The sequence below is a fragment of the Theropithecus gelada genome, chromosome 3 (assembly GCF_003255815.1).
Source record: "Theropithecus gelada isolate Dixy chromosome 3, Tgel_1.0, whole genome shotgun sequence".
Classification (NCBI taxonomy): Eukaryota; Metazoa; Chordata; class Mammalia; order Primates; family Cercopithecidae; genus Theropithecus; species Theropithecus gelada.
The window spans coordinates 179787977-179813790 of record NC_037670.1 but is presented as its reverse complement, the minus strand read 5'-3'; the positions used below and the strand labels follow the sequence as shown (position 1 = coordinate 179813790).

The 25814-nt window shown below is 41.1% G+C and overlaps 1 protein-coding gene across 2 annotated transcripts in view; it reads right to left on the bottom strand.

The window, feature by feature from the left end:
- RBM33 (RNA binding motif protein 33) overlaps window positions 1–25814 on the bottom strand; it is a 134381-nt gene that overhangs the window by 23361 nt on the left and 85206 nt on the right. For both annotated transcript variants that reach the window (XM_025379438.1, XM_025379439.1), the window contains 5 exons: window positions 21705–21837; window positions 20959–21302; window positions 19093–19401; window positions 16942–17229; window positions 13109–13762 (listed from right to left, as the gene is read on the bottom strand). In XM_025379438.1, coding sequence (XP_025235223.1) covers window positions 13109–13762; window positions 16942–17229; window positions 19093–19401; window positions 20959–21302; window positions 21705–21837 — 1728 coding nt within the window. The remainder of the gene's footprint in view (window positions 1–13108; window positions 13763–16941; window positions 17230–19092; window positions 19402–20958; window positions 21303–21704; window positions 21838–25814) is intronic.

The following is a 25814-nucleotide window of genomic DNA, read 5'->3' as shown; positions in this document are numbered from 1 at the left end:
TGTCAGATCAGCAGAGGTATTCCATCCTCATGGGAGTGCAAATCCTACTGTGAACTGCACATATGAGGGATCCAGGTTGGTAGCTGCTTATAAGACTCTAATGTCTGATGATCTGAGGTGCAACAATTTCATCCTGAAACCATTCCCCACTGCCGACCCCAGTCTGTGGAAAAACTGTCTTCCAAGAAACCAGTCCCTGGTGCCAGTAAGGTTGGGGCCCCTGTTATATAGCAACAAATGATATCATAAAACTTTATAATGGAAACTTCTAAGGCACTCCTGGGATCTTAATCATCAAGAGTTTTGGTATTATTCAACATATTCACTTAGTACTGGCGCTGAAATAATCCATAGCTCATATCCGTTGACTGTCTACAATAGGACGAGAAATGTACTAGGGTCTGTACAGACATTGTTTTCCTTCAGTCCCACTGATGTAGCTTTGGTATTTTGTCCCTCCCCAAACCTTCTGTTGAAGTTATCCCCAGTGCTGGAGGTGGGGGTTAGTGGGAGGTGTTTGGATCAAGGGGCAGATGACTGTGAATGGCTCAGGCCATCCCCTTGGTGATAAGCAAGCTCTGAGTTCACGAGAGATCTAGCCATTCAGAGTGCGTGGCGCACGCCCCCCGCCGCACCACCACGCTCCTGCTTTCACCATGAAATGCGCCTGCTCCCCACTCTGCGTTCCACCATGATTGGAAGCTTCGTGATGCCTCCCAAGAAGCCAAGCAGATGCCAGCACCATGCTTCCTGTAAAGCCTGCAGAACCCTGAGCCAATTAAATCTCTTCTCTTTATAAATTATCCAGTCTCAGGTATTTCTTTATAGCAGTGCAAGCACTGCCTAATACACCTCCCTGAGAGGTAAGTATTATTATCCTCACTGTGCCCATTAAACAAACTTCAGTCACCCAGTAGGCGCTGGAACATCTTTGTGGCTCCAAAACCAGGGGAGTTTACGCTAACATAATTTGAAACTATATTCAGTGAGAGTTGAAACAAACAGGATCAACAATTAAATCACTTTAATTAAATGAAGGGTTACTATAATGCTGTGCTTCTGAATTTTTCTGAAGATCATGCTAAGCACTGAATGCTTGAATATAAGTAAAAGGTTGTTTCATTTTGTAAGAAAAAAATGAGTTGGTTTTTTTTTTTTCTAATTAAAAGAACAATTATTCTCTTTTGACTCAGCATGAGGAAAAGCTAATTCTACAGAACAATTTCAAGTTTCTGGGTTTATTCCAGTTCACACTAGGATATAAACTAGCATACACATCCCTAGGTTGTGGCCAGGAGTGTGGTTTGGATCAGGTGAACCACTTCTACCTGCGGGTCAAATTCTCCCACTGACTCTTCGATTCAACAACGTGTCCCTTTGGATTCTGTGGATCACATTCAAATTTTACTTTACTGGTGGTTTTGTTTTTGAGAAAATTTTCATTTCACCTTTCCCAATGGACAGATATTTATTTCAAGGTACACTTCAGCCCATACTGTAGTTGATACCTACGATCTCTGTCAAGAAGTAGGCAAGCATTACTCTGAATGGCATCCGATACAGCTTGGTGGTCCTGATCATTACTTGCAAATTGACAAGTCCTGTTTTAGCCACAAAATCAGGTATTACGACAGCCATGCTGGGGAGAGGAAAATACCGGTTTTGATACTACCCAGATACTGCAGATGCTACCCACCACCAAGCTACCTGGCTATCTGGAAATTGCTGGTGACGTTTCTGCCCAAACTTTGCTGCCTACTTTGCAACTTGAGCTTTCGCCTGGGGTTTTACCATTCACTCCAACTCACCGGCAGCACACAGTAATATTCGGCCTCTCCTGGGTTCCCAACATGCTCAGATTAAATATCACGATCCCAGCTGCCATTTCATGTCACCTCTTAGAACAAATAGCAAGCAGAGTGCACCACCACGAGAGGAGTTAACTGCAACGCACTAGACTCACACTTGGCCCAATTGATATGGCATGAACAATTTGGAAACAACGCTTTCAATTCCTTTTACTGCATATACCAAAACAATTTCCTGATTTTGACTTTTGATTTCAGTATGTTGTAGTACAAATAACCAGGAACAAATTCAACTGATTACATCTGAGAAACAAATTGATTACATATTTTTATACCTATACTCACACACATAGACAAGATTTGACTAAGAACCAATCCAAATTAAATCGACCCATTTATTTATAAGTCTTCTATAAGGTTATAATTACGCATATAATTATAGCATTGAACGAGATCCTAAAATTACTAGTACCTAACTAAATTTTAAAATACTGTTGATTCAAATTGAATTTTAGAAAGCTGTTATCTTAACGTCCGCATGTAAGTGTTGTATGTGGGTGACAGACTACATTCTATTCATACAAAGTATGTTTGCTTTGAAACTGAATTTCTCCAGGGTGGTGTTCGCTTTTTAACTCTTTAAGCAACACTAGGTTCGGACAACATTTTAAAAATCTTCTACTTCCTCCAAAGCACCGGATAGAGAAGGGAAGTTTTGTTATCTCAGGTCAAACCAGAAACTTTTTTTCCCCACAAATGATTATCTTTTAATACTATAAAAATCGCTTTTTAGATGAGGTTTTTTTTAAAAAATATATATATATAAAAGGCACTATTTGAATTAAGTAAGCTTAGGGAATACTTTTTATCAGCTTAATCATTACAAAAAAAAGAGGTCTGTAGCCCCCAACATTAGCAGGACAAATTTACTTATAACAAATGGTTTAAATGCATAGATAAAAACACCTATTGATATTGTCAGGGCTTCTTGCAATTTGACAGATCAAATCTTATTTTCATTCTTAAACCCCATGAAGAAGTGCTATCACTGATGTGCATTCACTAGCGAGCAAATTGATTAACCCCCCTCTATAGAAATCTCAACTCTTGATTATACCTATCAGACGTTAAGCAGCATTATTCTAGAGTGACAACACTTGACAAATTCCCCAACCATTTTTCTCAGCCTTTGTGGCCCTGCTAACTTGTATTAACCCTGATGAAAAATTAATTTTCCTTATCTTCTTCTAAACCCCAAAATCCAAATCCGCCAAACTGGCAACTCTTTCTGTAAAGGTATTATGAAAACCTCTAAAAGATTAATTGCATGTCTTCAGGTGACATTAAATTAATTTCTGTACTCATGACAGACATTTGATACTCCGTACTGAGAGGACAGATAACATTGTCAGGACACACCGAAGGACAGGGGTGTAGTGTCCCAGGGCAGCCTCTTATGAATTCTCCTTTCGATAAGGCCATACTTGACTGTCACCGCTAGTGTTGCTGATTTTACAGTCCAGAGACCTCACTGAACAGGTTTCTATTAACCACAACAATGCTGGGCCTATCCCTGTAATCTTTATAAAGCTCACTCAAACTGTGGACAATAAATGATACGCATGCCATACGGAGTTTCTAAATATAAATACATTTAGGGCTCCACTATTTTTTTCTCTGAAGATTACTGGATTAAAGAAAGTAAAAGAAAATATTAATACACAGGCTCACATTCTCTTCCTTCTCTGTGATAAATTATCCTTATGAAATATCAAGCATGCAAAACATGGGGAGCACTTACATCTAAACTACTGCCTATCTGGAAATGGGTCTCCACATGCAGAACTAAAACCAAATCCATAAGGTGAGAGAGACCAGGTTGGACAGACCTCCTAACTACCAAGCTTCATCAACGAAAAGGGTTCTCTCAGCTCATGCATTTGACTTTCTAGTACAGTATGGTGAGAACATGGCACAGTTATTCAAGTGCTTGCTCTCTCTCTCAACAGTCTACCTTTCTGACATTAGTTAGGCCTGTGGCGATCTTTAAAAAGCAAAATGAACTGGCCTCTGAAGGAACAAATCAAAGCCTTCAGCCTCTGAGGGGATCTCATACTCCAGGACTGTCCAATTTCGAGACAGCACAAACTTACCAGTCTAAAAAGAAGAGGATTACTAAAGTGAGCCAGGTGCCTCTGGATGCTGTGGCTTATGAGGCAGGGCATGAAGTCTAGCTCCCCCAGCCACAGTCCCTCACACAGGGGTGCAGCCCCAGGCTCCAAAAAGTGGCCCTTCCACAAGGACCTGCTCTGCAGCACTGAGCAAGTTCTGCAGAACAGGTGACCAGGGTCCTATCTGGGTAGGCTGTTGAAAGTTAGGGGAGGGAAGTTACCTAAGACACTGAAGAAAGCAGATTCCCCTTCTGCTGGGGCGGGTGAGTGAACTAATCCTGATTCCTAACTGAAGGTGAATTAACTTCTGATTCACCTGCTAATTTTACTCCCTAACATCATACCCCTAAAAAAAATCATAAATTAATGAGTATGGAAATTCTTATGTGTTCAAAATAATTTCTGTCCTCTAATGACCAATGGTCTATCTTGCCATGTTTAGAGGCCACATGATTAACAATGCTTAAAAAGTAGTCTCTTTGGAAATTATCAATTCTGCCCACACTAAGACATTTCAAAGCTCTTAAAAACAAGTATTCATGCACAACTGTTTCTCCTCCAAAAGGAAGATGCTAGACTGTACATCTTATCAAATAAGCGATTAATCAGGATTCTATATGCCCTATTTTTCTTTCACTCTTCTGCTATTTGCCTGTTGCCCATTTTACCACTCATTAGCACCTTTAAACAAGTGAGGTCAAACTCCACCCAGCCAACTTGGCCAGCATGAGGTGCCTGCCCTGCGCCTCCACGTACCTCCCCCTCCCCCAAGCACCTGGATGTGCATCTCTCATGGCCCCCACCTCTGGGTCAAAAGCCATTTACACTCACTCTCCCTTCCTGCCTGGTCTTCCCAGAACTGTCCTGTCGGAAATCCACCTGCAGCTCTGCCCTTCTCATGGGCAGGTTCAGACTCTGGAAGCTTATTCCTGAGTCGCTTCTATCTGGCCCCTCTCAGCTCCTCTTAGCTCTGCTACTCATCCACTACCAGGCACTGCCAGAGATCATCCTAGGAAGTCACCTTTTGCCAGAAATCAAGCGACGAGAACAGCGGCATCCTCCTGTCCCAGACCTTAGAGGCCAAAAACGTGGATTCCCCTGAATGACATTCCCAAGGCGGAGGCTCTGCCTTTGCATGAGTCTTCACCGCAAACAAGTTACCACTGCAGATTCATCACTTAACACAATTCAAAAAGCAGCAAAACAGGATGTGAAATATCCCATTTTGCAAAATGAATAAAGGAGGACTCTCAGGAGGCGATAATAAATTTTTGCATGAAATAATGCCTAGAAGAATTAGTAATGATTCATGTTTTTTGTCTCTTTCCAAATTTTGCTCATTTACCGGTATCATCTAAATGTCAACAGAAACTACTACTCTGATCATCAGAAGTACTGGGGAAAGGGGTAAGAACACTGCTAATTCCTCCTGTGCTATTTCAGTGAGAGAATGCAAGCCATGTTGCCATTTTCAACATAGTATTTAAAAATCTTAAACATTTATAATGTACTTGAAATTGCCTTACATCCTGGACACACAAAAAAAGACCAAACCCCCACTCAGGTAAGCAGCAGTAACATCAAGAGCCGGCTCTGAAAACACACGGTCAGATGGGAAGACCGGGCTGCAGAGAAGCAGTGTGTGGGAGTGGCCATCGAGGGAGGCGTCCCAGAAGACGACCCACTTAAGTTGGATCCAAAGTAGCAAGTGGGCCAGAGATGGCACATCCAGAAAAGGAGCAGGAGTGACAGTAGGAAATTCTAACCCCGACCACAGTGCTGAGGAATTTCCACGGCTTCTTAGGCCAGCGGTTCCCACAGGGTGATAGGCAGCCTCAGAAGCATGTGATGCACGTTTCTGCCCAGCGCTCAACTCAGTGCTCAGCTGTGTCTCATGCCCTTCCACGTATCAACACTTAGGTTAGAACCTCAACAAAATGTGCAAATAATGACTGTCAATCTTTTGTTTGGGTTTATAGAGGATGAGGGACTCACTTTAAATATCTAAATAGTAATGTTTAATTCTTAGAACTATTAACTACAATAATTCAAAAAATGAAATCAAAATAGCAAAAATTACTGCCTAATTCCCACCAATGACCTATTTCAAAAAACATAGTATAAAACAAAATCCAACCGATTCAAGCAGTATCTGTATGAGCCATTTTCCTTTCTTTGCAACTCACTGTAGAAGAATCAAAAATGTGCTGAGCGGGCCCGAAAGAGAGGACAGCCAAAAGCAGTGGGCAAAAATGGCTCCGAGATCTCCAATCCGAGGACCTGGAGCTTCCAAGAAGCAGGACTGATTCCCGAGCCCAGGCAGAGAAGGAACATCTTCTTGCACCAGAAAGTGAGGACATGTTCCAAGAGTAATGGCAACAAATCAAAGGACACAGATGCCAGTTTAAAGGGGCTCTCCCTGGTCAATCTGGGACAATTCTAACAGCAACATAAATAATGACAGTGACAGTTCATTGCATAAAGTAAGAATTCATAAGCCCATACTGACATAAATAAATGAACAAATAAAGGAAGGAGAAGAGTAAATTATCACAGCAGGAGTATGACAGCTAACAAGTACAGGAGTGTTGGCATTAGAAAAACTTCAGTGCCTGCTAACAATAGTGAAAATTTGATCAGAAATGGGATATTTATATAGTCCCAATAGTCTCAAAGTATCTTCCTATAAATTACTTACCAATTACAAAGGGTAAAACTGTAACATTACAGAGCAGAGACTTGGCAAACACCACTTTTACCCACCCCTCGCCCCATCGAAGTTAATCCTGTCAATACTAGACAAGCCTCCCAACTGAATGCACTAGGAAGGACCCGATATCCCCTCTGGGGTGTTCCTGCCAAATATGGACAACCCAAAACTGATCAGGACGAATCCTAAGATAACCCAAATTAAAGGGCATTCCCTCTGCTCTTTCAAAAGGTCAAGGGCAAGAAACAACAGATTTAGGGGACACGATGAATACAACGCATGATCCTGGACTAGACCCTGGCAAGGTGGGGGTAGCTACAGAGGACATAATTGGGCCAGTGAATAAAATCGAAATATATACTATGAATAAGATGATAGTATTGCATCGGTTCACAGCATTTTTATTTTTGATAATGTACAATTGTGGTTTTGTAAGAGGATATCTGTGTTCTGAGGTAACATACCATATCTCCAACCTACTCTCTCAAAGGTTTGGGAAAGAAGGTTTTTGTGCATGCAAATGGGTAAAAAGACCAGGATAAAGCAAACTTGACAAAATGTAAACAACTGGTGAATCTGATAAAGGACGTATATGAGTTTCTCCTACTGTTCTTCAACTAAAATTATATTAAAGCATTCCCTTTCCCACCTCCTCAAGCTCCACAAAAGAGATCAGGTATATATACATATCATTCCAAAAGTGGGAATAACTTTTGAGAAGGTAGAAAGGGAAGAAATTTACAAATGCAGTCCAACACCACAAGAGCATGATCCCACAAATAAACTGGGACCTTCGGCATGTAGCATTTTGACAGCCTTTTAAAAATAAAATACAGGAGCATCACAATTGGACAGCTGGCTTTCCTGCGGGGGCATTCTGTGCTTTTCCCATTTCTCTGTGTGGCCAACAGAATAAAGGACTGTTTACTTAATGTGCTGCCAAATTCTTAAAATTTTCATTATCTTGATTAGAATAAAGCAGCTGAATTCAGTATTTGCTCTCATTTTCTTAAAAAACACTATAAACAGCCACTCAAAAAAAAAAAAAATTTCTTTTTCCTTCAACTGAAAGGGTAGTAACATTTATTGAGCTATTATCACATACTCAAGCACTGTGCCACTCACTTTATATGATTATGACAATTAATCCTTGCAAGGATCCTGGGAGGACAGTTGGTTCTCATTGTACTGATGAGGAAACTGGGATTCATTCAGGCCAGGTAACCAAGGTTACAGAGATGCAAAATGAAAACCAAGATGCAAACGCTTCAAAGACTATACCATTTCCTTAACTAGGAAGACAGAAACTGAACACCTAAGGCAAAGAATTTCCCTGGCACATGTTTGTTCTAATTCCCCTTTCTTGTGTTTAATCACGCAGAATGGTTTTAGATGACTACAGTAAGTTTACACTAAGTAAACATCTTATACTTTTTATATTTGCTCTGTTATTACTTGAATTGTTTTTCTGGGAATTATGTCTTGGTTATGAATAAAATTATAATGTAACAAGGTTGTTCTTTTGGTTTCTTAAACACTTAAAAATAGCTTTCTGAGAAATGGGCAAATGAAGAATATTTCTATATTCTAAGTAATTAAAAGAGAACCATTCCATCAAATATAATTCTATAGATGAACTATTTACTTAATAGTCAGGAAGGCACATGAAATTTTAGCAGTATTTCCTGCTATCTAACACTACTTACAAGCAGCATTAATATGTTCCTTTGTAATCTCACCTAGCAAATCCAGACAATAAAATGAGTGAAAAAAAATGGAAATTCACATACAGAGATTGATGAGCCTCAAAACAAAAGATCTCTTTCCGTTTCAAATTCCCCTAATATTTCCCTTCAAAGTTTTAAATGTAAAATGTGACTTAATTTGATTCACACAGAAATGTTCAAGGATAGATTCACAGCACGTAGCAAATGATGGCTATACTTAACCAGGACACAATATGCACTCCCTTTCCTGGGCCAGCGGCCCAGGTTCTGGAACCAGGATGATGGAACCCCAGCCACTCGCCAGGCCTCTATTCACAGCTGAGGCTACTCACCAACCAGGCTGCTTTTTCTTTTTTTTTTTTTTTTTTTTTTTGAGACGGAGTCTCGCTCTGTCGCCCAGGCTGGAGTGCAGTGGCGCGATCTCGGCTCACTGCAAGCTCCGCCTCCTGGGTTCACGCCATTCTCCTGCCTCAGCCTCCCGAGTAGCTGGGACTACAGGCGCCCACAACCGCGCCCGGCTAATTTTTTGTATTTTTAGTAGAGACGGGGTTTCACCGTGGTCTCGATCTCCTGACCTTGTGATCCGTCCGCCTCGGCCTCCCAAAGTGCTGGGATTACAGGCGTGAGCCACTGCGCCCGGCCAAGGCTGCTTTTTCGTATATCAAATCTTTCTCAGCCTAATGTTCCAGGCAGTCACTATCAGTCAGTTGCGTTGGCAACCAAAATGAAACCTAATCATCATCATCATCATCATCATCATCATCCTAGGAGCCCCCATTAAGCATTTTCCCAGTCAATCCGGACTGCTAACAGTAGAATATTGTACCTAATCAAGAAATAAATAACACCATGAAAAACACAGCAGATGGGTAAAGAGCATAAGATTCAGCATTAAACCACAGTTGGAAGCCCAGCTCTCCCACTTAGTAGTTGTGTGGCCCTAGGCTAGTTACAAAACCTCTTTGAGGTTCGATGCACTCGCCTCAGAAGGATGTTGTGAGTACATGCTCGACACTTAATAAATGATAGCCACTGCTATTATCCGGCATAAAATCACATATTTCTAAAAGGGGCCTTAGAAGCATTCTACAAAGAAAATGGGAAGTTAGGAAGTGCTTCTGTGTACCAGAAGCTTTCGTTTGTTGACTCCTCATAGCAGACTTATTAACCCCACCTGCAGATTGGAAATTAAAGTTCAGAAAAATGAAACGAATGTTCAAGGTCCCAAACAACAGACAACTATTCAAACAAAGCCACACTGCTTTACCCCATCACATGACTGCGTGCACAGGTGAGCTCTCAGTCCTACAGAAAGGCTCCGATCGCTATACTCTACAGCAAGAAATTTCAGAGCAGCCAACAGCAAACACGATGCCAGCAATGAGCCCTTGAATCTGCAGAGTCACTTTTCAAGCTTTAAACCAAGACGCTGACCCTAGTCAACACAATCATGTAAGAAACAATACCAGGAATCATGCTGTTCATTTCTTTTCAGAACTGTTCCCTATGCGCACGCATACTGCAGCAGCAGCCACAAAAGGGACCACCATGAAAGGACCAGACGTTCTCTTACAATAACAAGGACCAAGGAAAATCACCTGAAAGGCAATATAATTAACCACAGGGCAGACTGCAAAAACCTACGGTCTTAAGACTCGGCCTCCCTTACTTTTCAGAAAACCCAGTTTAATAAAATCCAACGATAAATTATTTCATTGTAAGTAATGAAATATCGAAAATATAGAAGAAAACTCCACTCGATTCACAATTGCCTCATAGACATGAGTATACTCACAGAAACCTAATTAAGTTGTATATCGTAGTAAGAAAAGCAAGAAAACTGTGCTTTCATAAACATGTGAAGAATCCTGTGGACACATATTTTAACTGCAGTCACCCACCAACCAGAGCACAAGTTCTTGAATGGCACTACGCAAAGACAGTTCACTATCCTGTCTAGAGACGTGAAGAATTAGGAGGCTACTGAATGCAAAGAATAATTTAATTAAATGCATTAGATTTAGTTACACTAGTTAAATTAGAAAATTTAGGTTAGGTTAGGATAGGATATAGTTTAGGTTAGAAAAAATGGGAAACATGAACCAACAATAAAATGTTTTTATTAAATAAGTAATCATAAAACTAAAATGTATATAATGATATTCTGTATAGGTACTATGTACAAGTTAATCCTCCCCAAATGCTACGCTCCTGTCAGCCAAGGCCTGCTCGGCCCTCAGCTTGTTAAGATTTCTGAAGGCAGAAAACATCCCTGAGCGTTAAGATCACAGTCCCCAGGTGCAGAGAACGCCTCAGCAGCATCAGGCACAGAAACACAAGCCAAAATAAACATTTCTTTTTTGTACTGTCTGAAATAAGCACAATTTGCAATTAACCACCATTAGCAATATGTTCAAAGAGTCCTCACCCACCAAAAAAAACAAAAAACAAGGCTACTAGGCAAATACTGTTTGTTCTGGTTCAGAGAAATATGAACAAGAGATCTTCCCTGCTAGGTCAAAAGTGCCAGTGTGCTACTGGAGGTGCCTGAGTAAACTCTAAGATACTCTAACATGTGGGCTAGTTAACTTGAGGTGAAAGATAAAGAGCTGTTCCAAAGTACTGGTTTGACAGCTATTTTCATGAAAAAATCCTTTGCTTTTCCTATTTATTGTAAAATTAGCATAACTTTGGAATTAGGTCTGATATAAAAATAAATTTTTTCCATTGGAGAAAAAGAGTAAAAATTCACGTAGATAAAGTTCTTTTAAAGGAAAGCTGTTTATGAGTGTAAAAGCTGCTCTTTGATGGTAGAAACCGGACCCTTCACTTCCCAGCCTGCCAGTGCAGAGTACATGCAGCCCTCTACACTGGCCATTGTAATAAACAGCACCAGTTCTGGTTGCTATGGGAAAAGGTCTAATTGCCAACAATGGGCAACATCTCATCTTAAAAAGTTTGTAACACAAGTAAAAGAATGAGACACTGATTAACACAGTATACCTAAAAACAAGGTCAAAAGCAAAAGGGCCATAAGCACTGAAGAAACTAAGGAGTGCTTGAGTTCTCACCGAAAGGTAACAAATTCATGTAATATGAAAACATATGTATGTCATACAATTCTTCTCAACATTTCTAATTACAATGAATAGACGTGAGAAAACAGATTCAGATAAAACAAAATTATGCATCCTACTGGATATTCTACATATAGAACTTATATGTAGTATTTTGTACAAATTTTCTTATAGCACATGAAAAAGTCATAGTTTTGTTCCACAAACCGAGAATTAAAAGCACTAAATCTCAGCTAATTAACCAACACAATGAGTTATTCTTAAGCACAAGCAAGGAGCCGAAGTAACGTACTCCTTCACATGCTCACATGTCCTACCATCCTGAAATGGACTAAAAGAGAGATGTTAGTTTCTTTTTTTACTGTATATATTTTTTGTGTCTTTCACAGCAATCATTGCCAGCTGGTTTACTCTAGAAGCCTATGTTTACAACATTCCTACTTTCTTCCTCAGTTTACAGTATAAAATTGCATACAATGAATAGCACTTTTATAGAGCACAGCAATTACAGAGACCATAGCATTTGTTATAGAATTCGTTTTCATGAAAACAACAGATGAGAGCTACTTACCACAACTGAGTAAGACTATATGGTGGGATAAAGCAGCAAGTGTTCGACAGATCACTTCTCTATGGAAGAATCTTCTATCTGCAGTGACTGTGCTGAACTAACTTATCCAAACTATAGTGGAAAACTGGACTTCCTGTGCCTGACTGAAAATGACCTGATATGGACACCGATCAAAAGAAAGAGAAAGAAATGAGGCATGCTCCACTTCCGAAAGCATGTGGTAAGAGCACACAGGACTTCAATTCTAAATTCTATGATGTCTTTTTTTTTTTTTTAACGGGGCAAACTGAAAACAGAAAACTAGTAGTAGTCCAGTAGTCTGGGACAAAGTTGATGAAAATGAGACACACACCTGCGCTGCCCACACTCCCACTGTGCCCACAGCTGCTCACTGAATCTAAAGCTATACACAACAAAGGATTTGTGTAAAGGAAAAGTTATCTCCAAAACAAACGTAATGATTTTATCACAAATTATCTACAAGAAGCAGCTGAAACTGAGTAATATCTAATTTAGGGATTGTCATACAGCCTTTCATTAAGACTCAAAAGAGAAAACTAAAACATGTGCCTCATAACAACATTCTGCTCAGATGGGCGACACCTGCAAAGGCAGTCCCATGAGGTTATGACGCTGTATTTTTACTGTACCTTCACCATGTTAGATACATTTCGACACACAACTACTCACCACTGTGTGACAACTGCCTACAGCATTCAGTACAGTAACATGCTGCACAGACTTGTGGCCAGGGAGCAACAGGCTGTACCGTACAGCCTAGGTGTGCAGCAGGCTGTGCCATCTGTGCGTGAGTACATGCTAGGATGTTTAGACAATGACGAAATTGCCTAACAACACATTTCTCAGAACATATGCCCGCCGTCAAGCGACAACTCTTATACCAACTTCGAGTAGGTAGAGGTTGGTTACAAGACTGCAACAGAGGTAATTTTTAACTCTTTCTTCAAAAATATTCTCTGCAAATGAGGGCATTCTATGTGAAACACAGACTCAAAGAAGCTGTCATAAAACTTGTCAACTTACCCCACCTGACAGCTTAATCACCCTGACCTTGGAGCTGATGTGGGGCCCGTCTCCACCACCACTGTTTGTCCTGTGCGTGACAGTCCTTTTCACGCCAGGCTTTGTGTCCTGGGGCCGGCCCTGGATGGACGCCACTCGAGGAGTCTGGGGCACAGCTGGCTCCTCCACATCTGTGGGTTTGATCTGGAGTACTTTATGCAGCGGCTGAGTCTGACTTTGAGGAACTGTTCTGGTCTGTCTCAAATGTTTCAGTGGTTTCATCTGTTGTCCTTGATACTGCATGTTGGCACTGGATGGTACAAAATTTGATGTTTTGGGCTGAACGGTTGAAATACTGACATCCTGGTTTTTAACAAGAAGTCTGTTTTTCACATTTTGTCTGACCTGTGCACCTGGAAAGGGCAACAGTGGGTTACCATTGGTGGGTGATGGTGACAGCGCCTGATCTTCCTGCTCCGCTGGGGGTGGGGGAGCATAGAGCTGCTGCTGCTGCTGCTGCTGCTGCTGCGCGAGTCTCTCCAGCAGCTCCTTCTTCCTGGCACCAGCCTGCTGCTGCCGCCGTAACTCCTTCTGTTTCAGGATTTCTTCTCTTAGGCGTTTCTGTTCTTCTATCTTTAAGCGATATAACCTTGTTTCCTCATCTTCATCAGGAAACTAAAACGGAAAACATACACAGTTCACTTTGCTATACAGGCAAGGTGCCCATTCCAGTCCATTTCAATAAACTCCAAGAAGACATTTACCAGAAGTCCTTTAATTCAGTATCTGAAAGAAGTCATTCATAATCTGTTTGAAGACTTTAAGTATAACTCCTTCCTCTGGGGAGAGGGGAAAAAAAAACCACACAGCTAAAGCTAATTTGGAAAATCTTATCAGAATATTAAAAATGAAATAATGTAAATTTCCACTCATTTACAAGTTTGAAACCAATTAAACTATTCATTTAAGATATCAAAATATGTTTCAAACAGGAATGGCAGCAGCAGGGAGGCCTGCTGTCACACAGGTTTTATCTGGCTCTTCCCTGACAAACCAACAAAAGGTGGGGTGTAAATGACCTGAAAGGCTCTGATTAGAACTATTGATTTTTCGTACAGAATTTTCAGCCTGATCTCAAACTCATTTGTCACAGAATAATTGGTTATAATGAACAGCACAAGTCAATCTCTCTGACCTTGAACTCATGCACTCTCCTCAGAATCAAAATGTTGCCAATTGCAGTATTGGAATATTAATGGTATATAAGGAACGCCTTTAATATTCCAAGCTCCAAACCATTCTGCAAGTCAATACAAAAAAATCTTTGAACAAGTCCAGTAACTTTCATAAAAAGCATCCAATAAGGAAAATGTATAAAAAGTTAAGCATTTTTAAAGAATTATAATATTCTTTAAAAATCATCCATATCCACAGACCCCGTAAAAAAGAATGTAACAAGATTTAATCTATCTAGAATTCAGCTATTTCACCATCTTACTTTCCCTAAATAAACCTTAAGAATTAGGAACTGAGGACAAAAGCACAACTGAGGAGTCGGCTGGTGCCCTGGAGCTTGAATGCCTAGTGCCAGCCCTCACTCAGGGATTACTTGTCGACCTGGAAGCAATTCTGACCAACTCTCTTCTCCAATTTCACATCTAGGGCAGATTTCAAACCGCAAAAATGAAGGTGGGTGAGAGGCTGTTTATACAGGCAGGCATACAGAGCAAGACGTGACATCCGGGGGGATAGTGGACAGAAGGGACATGGGCATTGGGGGAGCAGACAGCCGGGGACATATTAACAGGACCCAAGGCGCCACTGCCTCAAAACACAGGAATAATTACTAGTCATTGGAATTTCTTCCCATGCAGTCAAGAAAGAGTTAAAGCATGTTCAGAACAGCAACTGAAATACTTGGAAAGACTAGACTAAGCAGATTCACCCTTTATAATATCATCATCAAGTTCAGGGGACATAAGAAAATAAGTCGCAGTTAGCTAAGCAAAACAAATAGAAGATCTTTCTTTTAAAAAGTAAAAAATATATATAATCTTGGTCCCCTTTATATACAGAGAGAAAATCAAAAGAAAATAATTCAGGCCGGGCGCGGTGGCTCAAGCCTGTAATCCCAGCACTTTGGGAGGCCGAGATGGGCGGATCACGAGGTCAGGAGATCGAGACCATCCTGGCGAACACAGTGAAACCCCGTCTCTACTAAGAAATACAAAAAATAGCCGGGCGAGATGGCGGGTGCCTGTAGTCCCAGCTACTCGGGAGGCTGAGGCCGGAGAATGGCGTGAACCCGGGAGGCGGAGCTTGCAGTGAGCTGAGATCTGGCCACTGCACTCCAGCCTGGGCTACAGAGCGAGACTCCGTCTCAAAAAAAAAAAAAAAAAAGAAAATAATTCAAGACATTCCGTTTATACTACAGCAACCTACAGGTTCCATTTCACTCAAGGCATTTTTTTGAAATAACTCTATGGAAGAATCCTTTAGAAGTTCGCCTAAATCAGCTATCATGGAAGGAACTGATAGCCAGATGTGCCAGCAGGTACCTGAAAGGTAACTTCCCCTACTAGGTAGCCCTATTGTTATATAAGTAACGAGTGTGTGACTTCATTTTTCTGAAGCAAATCAGTTATACATACTGCGTCAGGAGCTGGCTATATACACTAGAAGCATAATAAAACTTTTATCAAAGACTTCTTTACAAACTGTTCTAATCCAGTTTGTAAATCTACATTATTTTTTCACATACTGATTTTAAAACCAAAAGTCACCTGTGTTCTAATTAAGAGTTCATCGTATGTTAATATTTCAACTTTGTACTTCGAATTTGGTAAACAACACATTATAGCTGCTACAATAATGTATCAGAAGAAAATCTGACTGAAAAAAAATGAACTGATTAAAAGGTAAAACCAGTGTTAACTGGTTTTTATGAAACTAAGAAAGCATGACTTGCCTAAATTCTTATCTAAAGTCATTCTTCATGACACCGATATTGGACAAGTTTAATTCATTGCACTGCTTCAGAGCACTCCACACACATTTCACTAAGGCTGACACGCCCTCGAGGTGCCAGCCCTCGGCACAGGCCGCCCTGGCCGACCCCACTTTACCAGATGAAGAGACTGAGGCTTGTGGAAGAAGACGGCCTTGACTAAAGCCAGGTAAAGACTGAGCTGCATTGATTATTCATACTTACTACATTCTGAGCCTACTGAAAAATTAGAAACAGCAGCAACAACATATACAACTGTAATTCAACACAAAGCAAACCCCCAGAAATCTTAAAGACCAACAAGAAAATTGGTACTATCTTCTAGAAGTTAATAGTGTAAATTAAGAAACAGTCGTAGAATCCTACGGGATTCACCAGGTGTCGGCACATGACACCCCACGGGCTGAATCTGGTCCACCACCTGGTCTTATACTTTAAAGTTTTACTGGAACGCAGCCACATCTATTGGCGGAAGAACTATATTTAAATCGCCTTTGTGCTAAAATGGAGAGAGGGGTAATGATGACAGTCTGGACTATAAAGCCTACAATATCTATAAAATACTTGGGCCCTTTACAGAAAAAGTTTGTTAAGCCCCAGTATATGTCAATTCTATATAACAGAACAGTAACTGTACACGTACATAAATAAAATCTAATCTTGTAAACTAGAGAGAATACAGTGTTTTTTTTTTAATAAACACAGCTGTTAGGTTAAAAAAAAAGGCCCAGGTGAAAAAAGCAGGAAGATTTTGTGAATAACTAAGTGAGAGCGAACTGAGACATCCAAGTTGATTATAAGGCTTCTTGTTTGAGACCAACATTTGTTAATAAGAGAAGTGTCCTACCTCTGGTTCTGTTTTTGCTTCTTCTTTAGGTTGAGCCACAGGGCTAGCTGGCTTGACTTTCACTTCCGTCTTTCCCTGTGAGCTCCTGGAAGCCGCCACTGCCCGCGAGGGTGGTGACGAGCTGATGATAGGTTTCACTTGCGCTGAGGGTGTGGCAGAGCAGCGGCTGCTGCTCATTTCGATCACGTGTGACGGCGCGATGGGTAATTCACGCAAGTTGCTGTTCCTTGGCGCAGTGGGCTGCATTTGCTGCATGGGTCGCTTGCTTACATTCTGAGAAGTTGTATTCTTTTCACAAAAAGAAAGAAATTCTAATTGTAAGTGGAAAGTTGGCAGAAGGAACATTAAAAGGCACATTATTAAATAACACAATAAATCATTCTCATTAGCAAATGACTTCTCTTTTGGGGAGCGGATACTTTTCTCCTTGGTTAATACTTTTTTGCTCATACATAAATGTCCCCTGATCCATGTGGCAGCATGCCTCATCCTAATGTTAAGGACTTCCATTGGTAAAGGTGTCATACTTGCCTACAGACAGGCTCCTCTTTATAGAAATTACACCAGGCTGATCTTTAGCAGGTGCTTCAATAAAGGGACTGACAGTTTTAAAAGAATTGAGACAGCCAAAAAAGCACTCTATCTGCCACCAGAGATCAACAGGATTCACCTGCTACTATTTTACCTAGTCACTTAAATTTAAGCTGGAACAAGGAAAGAATCAAGCATCAGGTCAATGTCCTAAGAAACATGACCCCAGGAAGAATAAAGGTGCCAGAACGTTTTACTCGAGAGGAAATGCTTAGTCATGTTCATCCTGGGGATTCTCAAGAGAGAACCAACACCTGGAGGAGGCAAAGAGAACACGAGAGCTGGAAGGGAGGAGGGGGAAGCAGGGAGATCTCCGAGGTCACACAGGTCAAATATCCCAGTGCACAAGAGTCATGAGAATAGACTACCATTATTTTTTATAACCCAGGTTATAAACCACCCTCTTCTCAGATTTAGAAATCCTTTCTTACTGTTCATATCACTTTAGTTGTGATGTTACTGAAAGAAAGAAAGAAAGAAAGAAAGAAAGAAAGAAAGAAAGAAAGAAAGAAAGAAAGAAAGAAAGAAAGAAAGAAAGAAAGAAAGGCAAGTATCAGGAAAACTGAGATTCCAAGTAGCTAAGTAACATGCCTAAAGCTCAAGGGTGAAAAGGAGACAATACTAAAAAAAGATTGACCAGTGAGAACCCTGACCACTGACCACTAGCTGCCACACTGTGTCTCTTTTTCCTAAAAACCAAATTACAAAGTCTCATATATGTATTTAATGGAGGCAAGAGCCCTGACCACTGACCACTAGCCACATTGCGTCTCTTTCCTAAAAGACAAATTACAAAAGCCTCTTATATATATTTAATGGAGGTAAAAACCCTGACCACTAGCCACACTGTGTCTCTTTCCTAAAATCCAAATTACAAAAGCTTCTTATGTATTTAATGGAGGACAAGGGCAATGACTGTGGCCTTTTATTTTCCGAGCAATGTATTGTTTCCCAGTTTCTTTTAATGCATGACAAGTCATACATTTGCTGATGGTGCTTGAGAACACAACCCCACAAATAAATGTATGCTAGTCTCTCTGGACTGAGCATAAGCTCCTTGAAGGAAAGGAATTTGTCTCTTCTGTTCACTGTTGTATTCCCAGGACTAGAGTAGTACCTGGCAACAGAACAGTCAATGTATTTTTCCTGAATTCATTTATGTATTTATTCAGAGACCAAAAAGACAGAGATAATCTACACATCAAAAAATAAGCCACTGGTAAAGGGAAAGTGACTACCCCCAAAAGTATTTTCTAAAGTTACATGTCTATTAATTCCTATCTATCGCTATGGAAATATCTAGATATAAGAAAGATGCTTAAGTAAATATTAACACAGTCTTTGAGACACAAAAGGAGTATCTTATCAATTATTGTAGTCAAGAAAACAATCACCTGAGTGCTTTTTAAAACATGGATTCACTTCAGAACTATGTACAACACGTTTTAAAAGTTGAAATCAGAATTGGAAAGTATTCTAACCTACAAATGATGCCTCTCAAGCCCTGTAAGTTAAAAAGCCTCCCAGGAAGACACAGGGAAGACACCCCTTGACACTTACATGCCGCAGCCCCTGGCGCTGGGGGCACTGCATCCGGCTGCTGCTGGCCTGAGGCTGAGCGGTCTGTACATGAGGCCGGAACTGTGGCTGAGACATCGGCATCAAAGGAGGGGGCGGGACGGACAGGTGGTGGTGGTGGTGGTGCTGGTGCTGCGGCGGGTGCTGTGGTGGGTGCTGGGGCGGGGGCTGGTGCTGGGGCGGGGGCTGGTGCGGGGGCTGGTGCGGAGGCTGATGCTGCGGTGGGGGCTGTTGCTGAGGTTGCTGAGGCTGAGGCTGATGTGGAGGGGGCAATGGAGGATGCAATGGCCCCTTCCATGTCCAAAGAAAGAGAAATAACAGTTCACAAATGGTTATACCAGGCATAATCACTTCAATCATCTCCTTAAAAACCTCAACACAAGAAAGGCACTTTCACTGGTACCAAAACTTCATTTTAGACTTGCTGATGAAGGTAATACTATCTTAAATGCAGTAATAAGCCAGAAGCTGTTACCTTAAATTTTATATTTAATCCAGTAATTCTAGGATTGAATTGTCCTAAAGAAATAAGTATGCAGACAAACTCCTAACTCTAAAGTATGTTCCCTGTAGCACTATGATACTGAAGTACGGAAACCAGTATACACACATGCAAACACACAGACAGCATGAAAGGGAGCCGTGAACAGCACTCTTAAATGATGGCATCAAAACCAACTCACTGACATGAAAAGATCAAATGATACATTACACTGGAGGGAAAAAAGCAGGTGGCGAGAAGATGTGCATTTTAAAAAATACCCCCAAAAAATGCTCCTGAATTGTTTCTAGGTAACGAGAGTATTTAATTTCCTTTCTTGTACTTACATATACTCTAAGATTCTGCAATGGGGATATATTAATTGTATTTTTTTAATAAAAAGAAAAATTCTTTTTTTTTTTTTTTTGAGATGGAGTCTCACTCTGTCGCCCAGGCTGGAGTGCAGTGGCCGGATCTCGGCTCACTGCAAGCTCCGCCTCCCGGGTTTACGCCATCCTCCTGCCTCAGCCTCCCGAGTAGCTGGGACTACAGGCGCCCGCCACCACGCCCGGCTAGTTTTTTGTATTTTTTAGTAGAGACGGGGTTTCACCATGTTAGCCAGGATGGTCTCGATCTCCTGACCTCGTGATCTGCCCATCTCGGCCTCCCAAAGTGCTGGGATTACAGGCTTGAGCCACCGCGCCCGGCCGAAAAATTCTTAAAAACATTTTATCTTCCTTTAACACCCTAGATAATACTCATTTTCCTTTTTTAGCTTAGATACGTATTCCATGTATTTTTAAATAGTTGATTCAAGTTTACCATCGCTATGTATTTTAATAGTAACCCTAGAATACAAGAAGAAATACACACTTGGTAAGAAAGATTTACAGACACATGTCAACCCATGAAGCAGAAGCCGGTCAGCAGAGGGCACTCAAGGCCCTCAAATAACCAGGGAACAGCAACATTTTCTTCCCCCCATGCAAAGACTCTTCAAAACTGTCTACTGCAGGAATGTAATCTGACAAAGTATTTCCACTGGTAAACCTTTCATGAAATTTTATACAGATGAGCAAATGTATTATCAAAACATGTCCTAATTTTATTAGTAGAGCCTTTAAAAAATCCTAATAAGTAGCATTTTTCAATTCCCAAAAAATGACATTTTCCCATTTTTTTCTTGTATTGAGATAAGCAACAATGTCAAAAAAAGTTGTCTTTAATAAACAGTACATTTAAGACTAATACCCTTATTCTTTAAATAACCATAAATTAGTAGGCTCAAATAAAAACGTTTAACTTTATGAAACACAAAGACTCAAAGCTACACATTTTTTCCCTGGAGGTTCGCTCAGGACGCATACCTGCAGGTTGGGCTGTGCGTGTGTGGGCAGGAACGGCTGTCCTGGGCCCGGCAGGAACGGCTGTCTAGGAGGAATGAAGGGCCGTGTGGTTGCCGACCCAGGCTGGCTAAAGTGCAGAATCCCCACCGGACCTGGAGGCTGCAGGGCTGGTCGTACGGGCCGCTCTCTTGGGAACACTGGCTGCTGTCCTTGCTGATTAAATGCTGGTCCTGGCTGAGTGAATGGTAGAGGACTCTGAGTAGGAACAGGATGGCTACTGTTAAGAAGGGTAGGAGGCGGTGGTGGTGGAGGGGGACTTCGCTGTTCCAGAAAAAGATGGCTCGGGAATCGCGGTTCACCAGAAACTGAAAGGTAACACGACATCATGAACTTCAGGTTAAAAAGACCACGTGCTGCTCAGAAAAGCAATCTGAAGCACTATCCTAATGCGGACAAAAATCACAAGTGTTGACAGGTTATGAATACTTGGAAACAATTCCAGATTTTGCCTCTTATTTCTAGATCGCTTCGTTTGTCATTTTCTATACATAAATTCCTCCTTTATATGAGATGTTCCCATTTTGGATACCAACAATATCCAATTTTAGCACCTGAAACGATAGGCAGAACTGCTATGGTACAAAAACCTGGCATTCCCAACAACATCTCCAACTGGGAGTTAAATTCAGTTTACAAAATAAATGTGTTTGGGCACATCACCCAACACAGCTTCTGCTGTTACTCCACACCACTCACTCTTTCTGTACCTCCTAAGAAGAAAGGGTCTCGCTCCTGAGGCGGGGGTGGGGCTCTCCACTGGTCCTGGAGAGGGAGTCGTGGGGGCTGGCTGAAACTGTTGGGAACAGGTCCAGGTGTATGCTGTGGAAATTCTGGTGGGCCCTAAAGAACAACAACAACAGAGAAACAGGGAGAAGGACAGAAAAATGGTATGTAATTTTCAGAAATATAGACCTGGTTCCAAGTTTTCCTCGAAAATGTCAAGTAATGTGTCTCCCAACAGTCATTGTCTTTCTCTTTCTACACACACACACACACACACACGCACACACACACACACACACAGAGTCATGCATTGTTAATGACAGGGATACATTCTGACATGCATCCTTACGTGATTCCATCATGCGAACACCACAGAGTGTATTGTAATCACACACACACCCACCCCTAGATGGTAGAGCTTTCTATACACCTAGCCTGTATAGTACACACCAGTAGCTTGAAGGCTACACACCAGGGCAGCATATGACTGTACTGAATACTACAGGCAACTGTCACACAATGCTAAGTATCTGTGGATGTAAACATACCCAACCCTAGAAAGGGTTACAATAAAATACAGTACTATAATCTCACGGAAATACCGCCGTCTCTGTAGTCCACCACTCACCAAAACATCCGTACACAGCACATGACCGCACACACTAACACACAAACTAAGTGGTAAACAACAGGTGATTCTGCCATACTGAAAGATCCAAAATCGAAACACAGCAACTAGAAATTAAGTCAATGTTTTAATGTCATTGTAAAACAAGAATATTATTTTTAAGCTTATTGAAATCCATCCAATTATTAGCCTCTTTCCCATTAATCCAAAACACTGTCATGACATTTATCTTTTTAAAGATGCTAATCTTTGCTATTTAACACGACTGTAGGCTGCAGCTACGAAATTGCTTCGCTTTAAAAGAAAAATTCCATCAGCAATTCCTGACTTAACAGAAAAATGTGAAATGTTTAAGAAACCAAATTTATTACAAACAAAATAGTACACAGAGTCCTTTGGATAAAAAAATTTAAACAAATTCTTACAGATTAACTTTTTTCAAAAACTACATGTTACTAAAACTCTTGAGAGACAAATTAAAATTACTTCATTTTTCAGTTGGCCTTTCAGATACTCAGGGAGATTTTTTTAAACCACTGTATTGACCTAAGCAGCAGCATAAAGGTAAAGAAATGTTCACCACTTTTTCACTGCTCCAAAAAGAATTAACTATTAACTATCATCAAAATAATTTTCATTTAATAGCACCTTGTTCTTTGAAACTGAGTCAATTATTTCACAACTTTTAAGTATTACTCTTCTCACAAACTTACAATCCCAATGCCTTGGCCTGTCGTTTTATTACTAATTAGCTGTTCCCTCGAAATGCAACATTTTCTAGCACTGAAAATGCTCTTCTGGCCGGGCGCGGTGGCTCAAGCCTGTAATCCCAGCACTTTGGGAGGCCGAGACGGGCGGATCACGAGGTCAGGAGATCGAGACCATCCTGGCTAACACGGTGAAACCCTGTCTCTACTAAAAAAAAATACAAAAAACTAGCCGGGCGAGGTGGCGGGCGCCTGTAGTCCCAGCTACTTGGGAGGCTGAGGCAGGAGAATGTCGTGAACCCGGAAGGCAGAGCTTGCAGTGAGCTGAGATCCGGCCATTGCACTCCAGCCTGGGCGGCAGAGCCAGGCTCTGTCTCAAAAAAAAAAAAAGAATGAAAATGCTCTTCCACGCTGCATTTCCCTTCCTTCTCCCTGCAAAAGTCTGTTCTACCCGTGGCATTGAGAGAACAGACAAAATGAACACTAGTATAAACACCATAAACCCTTAAGATTGTTGGCTACAAAATAATAAAGAAATGTTTAACACACAAATATTACATCTTTATAAAAACATAAACTTTAGGCACTTATTGAAACATGTACAACAGGAAGTCCAAAGCTGAAACTCTCGTGGTTTTTATTACTTTAGGTGAAACAAGGAAATCCATACCAACTATTGCCTGACATTAGGGAGTGTCACTTCTCTAGATAAAGACATCAATTAAGACACAATGAACCCAATAAATGTCAGTAACTGAGGAATATATTTGTAAGTGAGAATACATATCATACACACGGTCTTTTGCCCCTAATAAATGTGTATACTTTATCATAATGATAATTTGAAAATTCACTGATAAGATACTTTGATATGGATCTCTTTTTTTGAGAGAGAGAGAGAGAGAAACAGAGTCTCACTCTGTTACCCAGGCTGGAGTGCAGTGGTGCAATCAGCTCACTGTAGCCTCAAACTCCTGGGCTCAAGGGATCAGAGCATGCCACCATATCCAGCTAGTTTTTCTGTAAAGGCAGGGTCTTGCTATGTTGCCCAGGTTGGTCTCGAACGCCTGGGCTCAAACAATTCTTCCACCTCGGCCTCCTACAGTACTTGGATTACAGGCATGAGTCACAACACCTGGCCAATATTCTTGAATATTTAATATCTTTACTTTGCTAATAATATGCTCGAAAAATACTTCTAATAGCACAGGCCATTACATACTGTTACTCACTAAATCTGCATGAGGAATTTCAATGAGCTTGCCTGCTTTCTCCCACTGCCAAAGCTTCTTCCTCTTGTTTTAAAATATTTTCATCTTTTGTTTGAAGTCAGTGAAACACACGGTGTGAGCGTGAATGTATCTCCTCCAAAATAATATTGTATTCCTCCAGGTAACTTAAATGTTCTCTTTATAAAGTACAGCATTAGTATTCCATCTCTACTTTTGTGTATCAACATGATTCTGACATATACAGACAGTTCCTGACTTAGAATGGTCCAACTTACGATGTTTGCAACTTACAGCGGCCTCATCCTGATATAACCCATCGTAAGCTGCGGAGTAGCTGTGCAAGCATTTCAAAACATGTCTTAAAATAATCTTCGAAACTTTCTGAATGACAATAAATTAGCAATCAAGGTTCTGCATTATTTCAAAAAAAACGTTGAAATGATGCTTCTCAGAATGACACGGAATAAAACAAACAACTGCCTGTCTCTGCATGCAGAGAGGTTTGACTGATCACATTGTTTCCAACCCATGCAAATTGGCAATGGTGGTCCTGAATAAAAATCCTTTTCCAATTACTCATAAGCTGTTTCAATGCACACTTGCCTACGCTTATTTCGGGGGAGGAGGCACTCAGGGGGGGTTTCAAACAGATAAATACAAAAGGAACCAGCAAGATTCATTAAAAGAATTTGCATTGAGAAATGTAAAACATATGGATGAAAATGACGTCACTGAGACACCAAAAGAGACAATATCACAGCCTGAAACAAGCTAATAGTTGTGAAAAGTAAAAATCACTCAAATGTAAACTCTTCAAATGAAAAATGGGTATTTTATGACATTTTAGCTTACAAATACGAAATCAGTTAACACCTCTGGAAACTATGAAAAACCATTTCCAACGTTAAGCGTGGTTATGATAGCTCTCTTCATGTAACTGAGTCAAGATCAACCACAAGCAGGTTTGATGTTGGTTTACCCAATCACCTAGATAAGAGTTTGGATGGGGCTGATTTCGATTCAACAGAGGGAGGAGGTTTCTAACACTCTCCCAGCAATAAACACATCCTCTCCCCACAGAAGCACGCACTCAGGAGGAGGAGCACTGCCTGCTGGGGACGATCTCAAAGCGAACTGGACTAGGGCAACTTCAAGGTCCAAGCCAACTCACCAACAGTGGGTCTGTTGATGTTCTTGAAATTACAGACCAGTTAAAAGACAAACTGGTGAATCCGGCTGGCACTAGTGCAGCCAGGCACACCCTGGGCGTCAGGTGACAGCAAGAGCGGGTCAGGGAGAAGGAGCCCCGAGTAACAGCCGGGATGAGGTGTGGGCCTCTGTCTGCCAAGTCTGGAACCTGGGAGGTGCTCACAAAGAGACTGACTGAATTAAATGTTCATTTTCTTACTTTTCTGGTAGGTCTTGATGCCTAGTGGGAGCCAGATGAGGAGACCTAAGAACAAAGTCTCAGCACGGGTTAGAGTTGGGGAAGTGGGTTCTAAATCAAGGCTCAGGTTCTAGGTGACA